A 15,000-nucleotide genomic window follows, 5' to 3' on the forward strand; every position below is an offset into this window, starting at 1 on the left:
ATATGAACTATAGAAAAGATGGTAAAAATATTCTTTAAGGTTTTTAAGAAATGTGTTCAATCTCAATCAGCATGCTCTGATCACCGTACCAATTGATTGAATGTACTTCTTCTGGTTCACAATATATAGTGAATAAAGTACCCCCGCTTGTAAAATATAAGGATATTATAAGTTACCGAGGAGTTTCATGACCATATAAAAACACGAGGCCGAAGGCCGAGTGTTTTTATACAGGTCATGGATCTCCGAGGTAACTTCTAATATCCTCATATTTTGCAACAGGGGGTACTTTATTTATTATAATACACAAATTTCAGTGAGTCATGTGACAGAAATGACATCAGAACTCACCGTTTATAACTGATGACATCAGAACTCACCGTTTATAAGGATATAATTTACAAGATATTCATGGCTTTTGTGTTTTATAAGAACATAACACATCAAATACCCTCTTGAATAAAGGTAAAATTATTGATACAACATTTGTACATTATTTGGCTCATTTGTCTCTTGGTGTGGTAGGACATATCTGATCCAATCACTGCAACACTTATTTCCACTTAATTCAAAGGGATTCTGTCTGTTTTTTGTTTTTTTTAACAAAATGCATTTCAGATTTCTTGATATTAAAATTTGAAATTTAAAATTTTGAAACATGTTATTAGTTTTCCAGGTGCCCCCAGCCATGTGACTTGTGCTCTGATAACTTCAGTTATTCTTTAGCACTGCACTGCAAGTTGGAGTGAAAGCACCCTTCCTTTCCCCGTTAGCAGCCTATCAACAGAACAATGGGTTATAAACGTCTTTACACTAGTGATAGGTGATGTCCTGTTTCGCTTCGACGAAAAATTTGTGAATTTTCCGTGAAATTCGCGAAACGTCGAAAAATTTACGAAGCGTGAATTTTGATGCCGGCGTCCAAATATTTTTGATGCCAGCGAATTTTTGCGGCGATTTCACAAATTTATTCGCCGGTGGCAAAATGCTGAAATTTGCCACAAATTTGCGCCTGGCGAATAAATTCGCCATCACGACTTTACACTACTCCCAGGTAAATTGAGTCCACAGTTCATAGCTAGGTAAGAAGTTGGCAACAGGTGGACAGCTTTGGGTATTGTCCCTCTCACAGTACCATGTAAGATTCTCCAGCATCCTCAGGAGATCATGTTTGATCCAACAGTTCACACTTTACATCATCCTCTATAACTTTGTCAGTCAGTTGTGACTTGGGGGATTATTTATCAAAGTCCGATTTTATCTCAACATTTTCTGATCAAAGCCGCTCAGGTTTTTTACACTTATTTATTATTACATTTTCCCGAAAATTTGCTTTGTGGGAAAAAAATCTGATTTTCACTATTTTTTTTGGATTTTTCACCCGAAAACTCAGATTTCTTATGCTTTTTTGGCCAAAAACTCTGAAAACTTTGGGGTATTGCAGGAAACACAGTGCACATCATTGGGACTTCTCCCATTGACTTATATGCAACCTCGACAGGTGTAAGATGCCTGATTTTCTGATTCTGACGTTTCCGTCCTCGGGGGTTTATTAAATTCCCTGAAAAATTCCTATTTTATAAAAAATAAATCACAAATTTTTTTGGATTTTAGCATTCGGAGTTTGCTAAATAACCCCTTTGGTATCTATAATTTGCTTAGGGAGTCTCATTTGCCTCTATGGACACATCTGCCCAATCCCTGTCCCCAACCACTGTCCCTCCGTAACCATTCTACCTAAAGTTACAGTAAATGAGTCTGTTTCTATATCTTACAAGTTATCCCAATACCTGTATAACAAATAATATGGCTCACCATGCAATTTTTGTTCACAGCAGATTAAAAAGCCAAGCACACAGGCATTTACACTCATCAGATGATTATCAGTTTTAATAAGAAACATCTCCATGTTGTACTTGCCTATAAACCTCCTATTAAATCACTCTAAAAAGCTCATGCTGAATGCGCTTACAAAATGATACATAGCAATATGTTTTATCATTTAAAAGTCCTTAAACTGTATAATCACTTCAGAAGCAGTCATGTTTTCATGTATCAAGGCTTACATTAGTTAAAAGAAAAATGTTTGAAAAAATAAAATCTACGTTCTGCAATGAATAAATTCTAATGACTAAAGATTCACAGATATCTCTTTGCCAAAGGAAAAAAAGGATGGCTAATGCAAGACGGGTTGCTCTCCTGAATCAGATAGAATTGTTGCTTGGATTGCATCTATCTGACTAAATCTAAGCATATTTGCTATCAGTCAGCAATGACATGAATGTGAATATGCCCTAAAATGCAAATTTCACATCTTAAGGCTTCTTCTACATCTTTTATTTTCTGTAACAAAAACAAACGATATAAAAAGAACCAATGCACACCTTATGTGTCTAATTTGTTGCGGTGTTGTTTGAATTAAAAGGACATTGGTGAGTCCTTATGATGCATTGCCAAAATATGTGGAAACCTGCCTGTCCAACATCTTATTTCAAAACCAAGGTATAAATAAGCATTGACCCTCTCTTTGTTGTTAAAATAACCTTTACCCTATACTCTTCTAAGAAGGATTTTCACTTAAAGGAGAAGCAAACCCAAAAATTAAAAAAAAATATACCCCCATACCCTACATAGACCCTCTCCCTACTTCCCCCAGCCTAAGTGTTACCCCAGGCAAATGACCCTAACTTTTTACTCTCGCCTCAGTTCAGATTCTGTCCAGCGGAGTTCACGGGCGCCATCTTTAGCCGCTTCAATAATCTTCAGAATGAGCCCTGCACTTTGGCAATTTTCGTGAGTTTCGGCGCATGCACAGTTGTCGCGAGACAGAAAATTGCTCCAACTGCACATGCACAACTCCACTGGTCTCATTCCAAAGATTACCGAAGAGAAAAAGATGGTGCCCGTGAACTCTGCTGGACAGAATCTGCACAGAGGGGTAAGTAAAGACTTAGGAGCATTTGCCTGGGGTAACATTAAGGCTGGGGGAGATGGGAGGGGGGTCTATGTAGGGTAGTGGGAAAGGGTTTTTTTAAGTTTGGGTTTGCTTCTTCTTTAATGTTGGAACATAGTTGGTTGGATTTGCATTCAAATATAAGAGGTTGGGGACAGATGTTGAGGATCAGGCTTAGTTCATTGTAGTTGCACCAATTAATACCATGGGTGTTCACTTATGTGATGTCATGGCAGGGCCTGGCCACGCCAAATGGTCACCCTAGGCAATTCAGTCAGCTAACCCCGCCTCCCACGTGTGTGTGTGTACATGTGCGTGTGCACCATAGTGTAGGTGAAAGAAGAGGAAGCAGAGGGGCAGTTTGGGGCAGGGGAGGGACTGACAGGGGATGGAGGGATGGACAGGGGAGGTATGGACAGAGGAGCGAGCAACAGAGGGGGTAGGTGAGACCTGCAGAGGGTAGAGAATCCAGGTAGGCAGAAGAATCTTGAACAGGCGCCTGCCCAGCATCCCCAAATCACTGTGCCCTAGGCAGGTGCCTCTTCTGCCTAACCCTAGTTCTGGCCCTGGGTCATGGCTCTGTTCTGTGCAGGCCAGTCATGCTCTGGAAAATTCCATGTTTGTAAACCAATTTGTATGGTCTTTCGCACAGGGCCATTATCTTGCTGAATGAGGAATGAACCTTCACCAAACTGTTGCTAGAAATTAGAAAGCATGGAATTGCACCTGTGTCAACAATGACACGTGTGACATAAATAGGTAATCCCAAAAATTTAGAAGGGGTTTCCACATACTTTTTGCCATTTACTGTATGTGTGTATATTGTCCCCCTAAAAATACACTAAAACACACTGAAATGATCATCAGTCTGATTAAGCCCCTAACAGAGAAGCCAGCCTCTATTTGTGGTGCTTCTTGTCATTACCCAACCATTACCTGCTATGTCCTAGGTCACCTCAGCTCAGTGCTGCCTGCTTCTGAGATAATTTGGTGTGTTTTAGGCCTTTTCAATGTTGGGGGTTAACTTTAATACAGGGTTCAAATTGCAGGGAGGAGGTTATCATTCTATTACTGTGGATGTCCTGTTGAAGGGGGGAAAATCAGGATGACCTGAAGAAACTGTGTGAACTGAATTTATAGATTAATTTGAAATCTGAGACAGAATGGAGTGTCTTTCTTTTCGTCATGCCTTGAAACTGCAACGTTTCAAAGATGTCTTTCTCTGTCCCCGAGAGCTGCCTTTTGAGTAGTCCAACCCATTATTTTAGTGTCTGACTTCAGGATATATAATCTAAACTAACAGTCATAAGCCAACTGTGCACTTCTGAGTCTCCCCGATGAATGATCTTTAAGGCAAGGCATCATTTCCTTGAAATGAGTGACCTGCTTGACATTTCTACAGGCACTTTTTTTTTTAAACATCCAGTTTACCTTTGTTTCAGAACTGAGGTTTTTAAATGCCTTTTTTAGATCATGTGGAAATAACTGAACTCGGATTGAATAAAAAAATTCTTTCTAAACTCATTTGAAAATCAGAATACATGTTTAATTTAAAGACACCAAAGTAGACCTCTGCTACCTATTAGAAATGTAAAAATGGCCAATATGTCTTTCTCATTAATTATTTTATCACACAAAGACATGCATATACTTGCAATGTAAATTTTGTAACTTATATTTTTTTGGATTTTGACAGTTTTTTATCACAAATCATAACTGTTTACATTCACAGAAACTTATGATAGCAAAGCATCAAGTTACACAATAATAGACAAGCTGAAGGTCTATAAAGAAAACAGTAAAATCATACATCAATATAGCAGGTAATGTCTTCATATTATGGTCACTATGTATTCAATACATTTGTGCACTTACTGTAGATACATGTTATATAACCATCCTATCTCTATAGACCTCATACTTTCCACTATTTCCCATTTCTGTGAATCAAACGACACATAGTCAATTCTATTCACCAACCAGAAGAGCAGCAGTCATTCGCATCCTCGTAGCTACCCAAAAAGGAGAATAAGACTTCTATCCCTGAGAAATAAAATAATCCCACTTAGACCAGATTTTTTCATGTAGGGGCATCTTCCCGTTATGTTTGGAAGTCATTTCCTCCATCATTTTAATGTTGCGCAAGCGGACAATTACCTCCCCTAATGTTGGAGTTTCTGGGGCCTTCCATTTAGAGGTAATAGCTAATCTAGCCGCCGTGTAAATAAAATGTATCAGTTTTTGTTCCTTTGGAGATAGATGTGGATAAGGTGCACCTAGAAGCGCATATAAAGGCTCTATTGGTACGTCCATAAACATTATTTTTGCTATCATACCTGTAATATCATTCCAAAAATCTCTGAGCTTGCTGCAGGACCATTAAATATGCATAAGTGTGCCTGGCTGACCACATCCCCTCCAACAATGGGTAGATGAATCCGGGAAGATCCTATTGTGCTTCACTGGAGTATAATACCAATGAAATAACGTTTTGTAAATATTTTCCTTCTGCTTACACAAGTGACACTCTTTCTAGCATTCTCCCAGATATCCTCCCACTGCCGGTGGGTGAGGTTGGTCTCCAGGTCTGTTTCCCACTGAATCATATACTTGTGTTTAGGCGGTGGATAACTGACAGGGCTATTTAGGAGGGAATATAAGTTTGATATCAATGCCTTCTGCGGCAGTCCCTTAACACATAACTTTTCAAAAAAGGTCATAGAGTGAAGTGGAATCATCTGAGATATAGTGCCCTGAATAAAATGCGAAAGCTGAATATATTCATAGTTCCAGGTTTGTGGAATTTGGTGCTTTGTTTGTAATTCCAAAAAGGTATATTGTCTATTAGTAAGAGGGTTGAAAAAGTCCTTTACGTAAAATAGGTTTTTCGAACCCCAATGCCCCTTAAAGGTGGAAGTTAATCCGGGTGGGAAACAGGGATTTGCCAACACTGACTGCAATACTGGCGTTGTGCCAACTAAAGGTGTTTTCTGAAAGCAGTGATTCCAGATCTGCAGGGTAAACTTAATTACATGGAGTGAAGTAGCTGGGAGTTTAATAGGTTTCTTAGATTCCCAAAGTAATGAGTTTGGGTGAATTGGTAGTAGATTAAGCATTTCTATTTGTGCCCATTTAGACATAGGATTGAAGGTGGTCCACCCCAACACCTGACGCAGATGCGCTGCCTCATAATATCTCCTAATATTTGGGGTCGCTAATCCACCTTGTGATTTGCTAGCAGTCATCACAGACTTTGGGACCCGATGCCTCGATTTAGCCCATATGAATTTAAAGAAAGTTTTTTGCAGATCCAGAGTCTCAAATAAGTAGAGCAATTTCAGTAAGATTGCCATTTTTAAGGTAGCAATTTTACCTAACCAAGACAGGGAGTAGGTGCTCCATTTATCTAACAATGTCTTGATGATTTGGATGAGTGGAGGAAAGTTTTGCCTGTAAAGGTCAAAGTATGATTAGTGAGATGTTTGCCTAAATATTTAAGTGAGTAATCCTTCCATTTATATTTAAAACTCGATTTTAGGGTTTCCCGTGTAGCCTATGGGACATTCAACGCAAGGGCCTCTGTTTTTTGAATGTTCAGCTTATACCCAGATATTTCACTATACTGGTTAAGGAGTCTATGGAGATTTGGCAGAGAAATCATTGGATTGGTAATAGCCAGGAGTACATCATCAGCGAAGAGCGAAACTAAAAATTTGTGTGCTCCCAATTTTGGTCCTGTTATATCCTTATGTGTCCTAATTGCTGTCGCCAAGGGTTCTATGCTTAAGGCATACAACAGGGGAGAGAGCGGACATCCTTGCTTAGTGCCATTCGCAATTTTGATAGGAAGGTTAGAGGCCCCAGGTAATTTAAAAGTCGCTGTTGGTGTGGAATACATAGCCTTTATAGCAGTCAGAAAAGACCCTCAAAAGCCCATCTGTTCTAATAAAGCAAGCATATACTTCCAATCTAGGCGATCGAAGGCCTTTTCTGCGTGTATCATTCTTTCTTAACAGTCTTTCTTGCTCAAAATAGTTGGGGAAAGGAGGATGATTTCAGAATATTTTTATGTCTTTCTGTTAATGAGAACTGTTATTCAGAATGCTTGGGACCTTGGGGTTTCCAGATAAGGAGTCTTTCTTTAATTAGGATCTCCATATGTCTGCTAAAATCATTAAAACATTGAATAATAACAATGGGATTGCTTTGCCTCCAATAAAGAACAAGTAAAGTTTAGTTGGGATGAAGTTCAAGGTACTACAGAGAAAAAGAAGATTTGTGAAATATTATTTGCTTCAAAAGGAGTCCATAGGAGATTGTTTTCCTGTAATTTGGAGCTCTCTGGATAACGGGTTTCTGGATAATGGATCTGTATAATATAAAGCATTGATATAGCCAGGCCACCTTACCACAATTTCTATATGTAAAGGAAAAGTAGAACAGACCCAGTAAATCCTCAAACAATTCCCCCTTCCTCTTACATTAGCCTATCTACTTCTTAGTCCAACTGTGTTATTTAGTGCAATAATGAGTCTAATATACTCCTGACACCAGAAAACATGTAGAACTCTCTATGATTACAAAATCCAAATTTTAAAATTTTAAATAGCTGCCAATATAATGACATTTTTAACAACAGTCATCTGCTGGTCAGTTTCTGTAATTGTCCAGTCAAAGATAAACCTTCAGAAGGAGACAGAGAAGTTTTGTGGTGTTGCTCTGCTCAGGAAAGAAATGGGAATAAAACACAAGAAATCTTCTCTACAGTCAAAGAAGGTGTATCTCTTTGACTGGACAGTCAGGAGTAGTGTCCCGATTCACTTTGTCAAAAATTTGCAGAGCGGCAAAAAATACATCACCACATTTTGGAGCACATTTACTAAGCTCGTGTGAAGGATTCAAAGTAAAAAAACTTTGAATTTCGACATTTTTTTTGGGTACTTCGACCATCGAATAGGCTACTACGACCTTCGACTATGACTTCGACTTCAATTCGAATGATTCGAACTAAAAATCGTTCGACTATTTGACCATTCGATAGTCGAAGTACTGTCTCTTTAAAAAAAACTTCGACTACATACTTCGGTAGTTTAAACCTACCGAGGTACAATTTTAGCCCATGGGAACCTTCCCCATTACTATGCTAAGGTTTTTTTGATCAAAGAAAAATCCTTCGATCGATGGATTAAAATCCTTTGAATCGTTTGAACGATTTTTCCTTTGATCGTTCGATCGTAGGATTTGTGGTAAATCCTACAAATTCGAATATTGAATTCGTAGGATTTTACCTCGAGGGTTGAATTAGAGGGTTTATTAACCCTCGATATTTGACTCTTAGTAAATGCGCCCCTTAGAGTGAAATTCCGCCACTCTCCATTCATTTCTATGGGATTTTGAAAGACGCATTTATCAAAGGATGAACTTTCACTTTCACCCATTGATAAATTCTTTAGTAAAAATCCCATAGAAATGAATGGAGACTGGCAGAATTTCACTCTTGAGGACTGTGGTGACCTCTAACTTCACTCTTTGGTAAATATACCCCTACGTCTGAATTGATACTCATAGGGGCAAATTCATCAAGGGTCAAATTTTGAGGGGTTAAATCCCTCGAAATTCGACTGGGGAATAGAATCGAATAGAATCGAATAGGCAATTCGGGTGAATTTACGCGCTGGCAAATAGTCTGGACTTTCCCATAGGCTTTTAAAGCAATTCGGTAGCTTTTAGGTGGCGAAGTAGGCAGTCGAAGTATTTTTAAAAGAGACAGTACTTTGACTATCGAATGGCGAATAGTCGCAGCGTTTTTGCGCTCGATCTATTCGAATCATTCTACTCAGGCGAATTTACGCCAATTCGATCGTCGAGGAGCACAAAAATTCTATGTTTTTTTACTTCGAATCCTTCACTCGAAGTTAGTGAATCGGCCCCTTACATAAGTGATGTTTTAAGGTAGTATTATCACACAGTGGTGACTCCTAGGGGCAGATTCACTAAGGGTCGAATTTCGAAGTTAAAAATACTTCGAAATTCGACCCTCAAATTGAAATCCTTCGACTTCGAATATCGAAGTCGAAGGATTTAGCGCTAAACGTTCGTTCGATCGATCGAAGGATTTTTCGTTCGATCGAAGGATTAAATCCTTCGAATCGAACGATTCGAAGGATTTTAATCCAACGATCGAAGGAAAATCCTTTGATCAAAAAAAAGTTTAGCAAGCCTATGGGGACCTTCCCCATAGGCTAACATTGACTTCGGTAGGTTTTATCTGCCGAAGTAGGGGGTCGAAGTTTTTTTTAAAGGGAAAGTACTTCGACTATCGAATGGTCGAATAGTCGAACGATTTTTACTTCGAATCGTTCGAATCGAAGTCGAAGGTCGAACATATGGAGGCAGATAGTTGGCCAGCAGTGGCTCAAGGCAAAGACTTCCTGGTCATGTTGCTGCCAGCACTAGTACCTTTTCCCTTAAATGAAAAGTAGGTAGTCTTAGATTGCAACTCCAATGGGAAAAGTAAATGCGAAGGGGGGGGGGGGAATAAATGTCTTTTAAAGCACTTAACATGTCAGTCCATCTTTTTTTCAAAACTTTACACAGGCAGAAAATGAAAAATGATGTATAATGCATGGATTTAAGAAGCAATTATCTGAGAAAGTTATTTTACCTTCTGGGTTAAACATAAAAATACCATTTAGTAGCAGATGCTTTTTTCTGTTTATAATTGTAAAATTTTCGAACAAAAATAAAAAAAAAACATAAAGAAGTTTTCATTCAAATAGTAACATCTGTTTTCACGTTTATAATTCTTCTATACTGTCTTACTTGATGCAGAAATCTATTCAAAAATACACCGTGGCATAAGGACCATTAAGTGTTAAATTTTCCATTTACCCATTAGTAAGATTTTACTCTAGGCCTGATTTTATATTTTGAAATTACGGAATTTATTTTGTTTGTTTAAAAAGTACAAAAAAAGTTTATTATACAGCTATTTAAATAGCATTTTGCATCCGAAATCTATAGTTTAACTTAATCAGGAAGTTAGGAGAGTTATTTTGGCCTTAGTTTGTATGTTTCCATTTCTGTAAATTTACTAACTTCTGATTTTTTAGGGCTGGGTTCAGCCTTTTAAAAAAATCTCCTTAAGGGCAAACTTATTGCAATTCAAGATCATGTTTTTTCCACATATTCAAAAAAATTTTGATGTGGCAATTTTTGTTAAGAACGATTTTGTTTTAATGCAACTTAATGTGATCAAGTTTTCGTAAATATGCTAACAATTGAGACAAATAATTGCAATAATGCAAAAGACTGGTGTAAACTTTTTGCTTTTACCTGAGTTTTCAAAATCTTTTTTACTTTTTGAATCTGCCCCAGTATATGCTTATGAGCTACAATGGTAACGATCATGCATTTAATTTGGTTAAATGCAAAAGATGTAGGCGTTACTAAGGATGGCCGAATTTGACAAGTTTCGCTGAAACACATTAAAGTCTATGACTGTCAAAAAACGTTGGACCCGCGTCATTTTTTTTCTCCTGTTAAAGTCTATGGGGCACATTCACTAAACGGCGAAGCGCCTAACGCTAGCGTGAAAACGCCAACGTAGCGCATTTTCGTTAATTTGCCGATTCACTAACGGATGCTGGCGTAAATTCGCTAGTGTTACTTTGCACCCTTACGCCATGGCGAATTTGCGCAACTGACGTAACTACGCAAATTCACTAATTCTGAACGCTACCTTTTACGCCAGACTTCCTTCGCCACCTCAGACCAGGTGAAGTGCAATAAAGTAGATAGGGATTGCTTCAAAAAAAGTTACAAATTTTTCTAAGTCCCAAAAAACGCTGGCGTTTTTTCATTTTTTATGGGTGAGAGGCTGAAAATTTTTTTTTGGGGGCTACCCTCCTTCCCCCCTACATTTCCTAACTCATGGCAACTTAACTATACAGTGGGCACATGTGTAGGGCAAAATAAAATTTTTATTTGATGTTTTGAAGGTTTCCCAGGCTTATGTAGTGATGCTTCATATACCTCCATTGTAACTTCAATTTGGCGCCGTATGCAAATTAAGCATCGCTAGCATAGCTTCGCTTTGCTTGGCGAATTAACGCCAGCGCAACATCGCAACCTTACACTTCCCCTGAGTGCAACTTCGGATTTTAGTGAATTTGCATAACGCTGGCGAAAATACTCCTGCGAAGTGCGGCGAATTTCTGCGACAAAACTTAATGAAAAAATTTGCTCATCCCTAGTCATCACACAATTACACTATTATTACAGTATAATACCATTTAGGGGCTTATTTATCAAAGGACAAATTTTAAAGTTGTTTAGACCTGGAATGAACTCCCAACGCGAATTGTTTCTAATTTAAGAAAAAACTTGAATGGAAAAGACGAGATCGCGATCAACTACCCAAAAACTCTAATTGATTGAGTTTTTGGGCAAAACCCACTGAAAAAAAAAACCTTGAACATCATAAACGCTATTAACATCTTCAAATGGTTCGAGGGACCTCTGCCATTAACTTCTGCATGACCTCGACAGGTTTTACTTGGTGTATTTTCAGAATTCAGCTATTAACATGGTCATGGTATATTAAATCTCAAAACAATTGAGGTTTTTTTACCCGCAAAAATAAATTTTTGACCTCGAAGACAAAACTTGAACCTTAATAAATCTGCCCTCTACTGCTGTCTACTCACTTTGATGGGAAATTAGTCATAGTTCTGGCACTGCCTTTTTTTTAATCCCAAAGAGTATTTTTGACCAGAAAAAGCACCGATATTATTGTTATGATGTGTTTCCCAATCAAGTACAGTAAATGGAAGGCAGTAGTGGGGAATGTGGGCACTATTTGTCATATCACGGGAGGCCTATTTATCAAAATTCAGATTTGTATCATTTTCATACATACTCACAATTTTAAAAAACATGGGAACCTTATTTATCAAAAAATCCTAATATAAAAAACTGTGATTGAATAAAACCACGATGACTTCTCTCATCTTTTTCAGTAACTAGGCTTACTTACTAAAATACTGTAAACTGTATTAAAATAGTATCTGCAAATGCTCCATAGAATCCCAGGCATGGATCTTTAAGACAAACAAGATTAGACCTTTGACACAGCCCACACATACATTCATTATTTGCTTGTAATTGCTGCATTATTGCTTTTTTGAACTCTCAAAGGTCTTCACTTATACTGACATTTATGTAACTACCAAATGTGCTGGAATATACGTAATTGTATTCAAGTCCATTGCTGCTCTGTCATGTTTAAGAAAACGCCGCTAATAGGCACACTTTGATGTGCTGTTATTTCTGTGTTCATCTGCATAATAAATTCACAAAATATTCATAAGATGTCACAAGTTTTGAGTGCTTGGTAATTGAAACAATTTATTTCCCATCCTCTTAGAATAAAAGCTTGAAAAACAAACTGTTATCAGGGAACAAGCTTTGTGGTCTTCGCGCAGAGGAGGTGAGTGGTGTTTTCTGTTTTACCATAGAAAAGGGCTAATTTGATTTATACAAAGTATGTCTGACCTAAGCATTCCAGAGCAAATCTCTTTAATATATGAATTGTATGAAAGTAACCATTTTTCTTAAATGCCTGTAATAGAATTTTGTTACTGCTTATGGCAAAATGGCAATTTAGTCTTCACTGCCTATAGACTATATAGTCTTTTTGTCCTTGATTAGGTGATTTATAAAATCAATTTAACTTAATAAGAAAAAGCTATTTTGATATTCTAGAAGCATCTGCGTTTTGGGTTTAGATTATAAAGATCATAACCAGAAATCATGGGGCCTATTTTCTAACATTCGGATGAATCAAATTATTTCTCTAAAAATCTAAAAAGTTGAGACTTATAAAGTGTAAAAACCATGAAAAACTCTAAAACAAAACTTCAACAAGTAAAACCAGCCGAGGTTCCATTGGGCCTTTTTTTTTTAGCCCTTCAGACTTGTCAGAAACTTGAGGTTTTAGAGATTTTCGTATTTCCTTTCGTACTATTTATATTTGTATCTATTAATAATGTGGTTTTAGAGAAAATTGGTTTATTTTTGGTTTCAAAAAACTCTAAAAACCCTTAGGGGCAGATTTATCAAGGGTCAAATATCGAGTTCATGGGAGTTTCTAAAAGCTCCTATAAACTTCCATGTAATTCGGGGGAAAAAAACGACCAATCTAAATTTTTTTAAAACAATACATTTTTTCAATTTGGGTTAATTGGAGCGACCTGCAAACTCAAATCGAATTTGAATCAAATTCCATTACAGTTTTTTCACCAAAAAAACCTAGATCTCCAAACCACTCCAAATTGATTCTAGGTCATCCCTTATAGGCTAAAACAGCAATTTCGGCAGGTTTAAGGTGGTGAGTAGGCTAATTTGAATTCTTAAAGGGCCATTACATGATAAATTTCAAAATTCGAATTTTTTTAAAAACTCAAATCAAATTTTAACTATTCCCTAGCCAAAATACACTAAAATAAACTAGAAAATTTGAATTTTTAAATTCCCTTTAATGTTGATGAATGGGCTTCTAAATAATGCACCACAACAACCTTGTTATGTGGTTGTTTCTGGAAGACCCGAAATACTGACCTCCGTAACAATTTTGCTGCCTCCATGTAAACTAGGACAAGACCAAGTCTTAAAGTAGAAGTAACTCTAAAAATGAATAGGGCTAAAAATGGCATATTTTATATACTGCACTTATTGCACCAGCCTAAAGTTTCAGCTTGTCAATAGCAGCAATGATCCAGGACTTCAAACTTGTCACAGGGGGTCACCATCTTTGAATGAGAAGCATTCAGAAAGACCAATCGAAATTAAGTTGAAGTTTTTTTGGTTGAGTGGGTCAGTTTTTCAATCAGATAGGTCTGTATTTGGCCAAATTCGAATCGTACAAATCAAAGTAATAGCGCATTCGATCAAATTTGATTAGAAGTTTTTCCCAAAAAACACTTTGATTTTTCAAAGTCCACCAATTGACTCCAAATAGGTTCTAGGAGGTCCCACATAGGCTAAAACAGCAATTCAGCAGGTTTTAGATGGCGAATGGTCGAAAAAGACAGTACAATACAGTTAATTTTTTTTCAATTTCGAATCGAATTTGGACTATTCCCTAGTTGAAGTACACAAAAAATAGTTTTTTTATTTGAAAATTTACCTCGACCTTTGATAAATCTGCCTCTAAATGTTGATGCTAGTTGCAGTGGTTTCTGTGCTGCCATGTAGTAATTATCTGTATTAATTACTAATCCGCCTTATAGTGTGGCATTTATATTCTGTATACTGTATCTTTTGAGCCGGTCCCTAAGCCCTAAGCACAGAGGATGTGCAGTGAATCAGCAGAAAAGAAGATGGGGAGCTACTGGGGCATCTTCAGAGGCACAGATCTTTACTGCTAATGGGCTGTGGTTGCCATGGTCTGGTACAGAAGCCAAAAACATAATGTACAATTTTTTTAGCCTACTTTTTTAGTTAAGCTGTCATTGGTAAAATCAAATGCCTAAACATTATTGGATACCCAAGAATTCTGCCAGGGTGGTGCTTGGGAAATAAACACAGTGACATGGCATTCTTTAATTAATTACTCTCTTTTTATGGAAGGGACACTTGCCAAGGCAAAAAAGCTAGACTTATTTTGGGATACCCAACAAACGTCAAGGACCCGTAAAATAGCTGCTGGGTCTGTAACTAGGAAGTAATCCAATTGCAATTTTTTGTTTAGAAAGCAGCTTTTTCTTCCTGTGACATACATGGAACCTTCCATGTTGGGTGTCCACTTCTAACTCTACTTGTAGGGTGTTTTGGAAATGTAAAATGATTTGTTAATGTCTTTCTTCTTGTATTATTTAACTTTAATAGCATAGCATTGTTATTGGGCAAGGAAATGCCGCAATGGTACATTCACTGTGAATATTCCATATGTTTAAACACGTTATTTTTGTTTAATTTGATTTGTGGTCAACTGCAGTTCAGCAACAAAAGTATGAGGAAAAGAAATGCTGTTTCATATTTTGCTG

General features: G+C 37.3%; 1 protein-coding gene across 1 annotated transcript in view; it reads left to right on the plus strand.

Moving 5' to 3' along the window:
- Nucleotides 1–15,000, plus strand: part of LOC108713849 (leucine zipper protein 2-like) — a 323,454-nt gene that overhangs the window by 187,703 nt on the left and 120,751 nt on the right. Inside the window, exon 6 of the mRNA XM_018257520.2 lies at nt 12,381–12,443. Coding sequence (XP_018113009.1) covers nt 12,381–12,443 — 63 coding nt within the window. The remainder of the gene's footprint in view (nt 1–12,380; nt 12,444–15,000) is intronic.

The sequence above is a fragment of the Xenopus laevis genome, chromosome 4L, assembly GCF_017654675.1.
Source record: "Xenopus laevis strain J_2021 chromosome 4L, Xenopus_laevis_v10.1, whole genome shotgun sequence".
NCBI classification, from domain to species: domain Eukaryota; kingdom Metazoa; phylum Chordata; class Amphibia; order Anura; family Pipidae; genus Xenopus; species Xenopus laevis.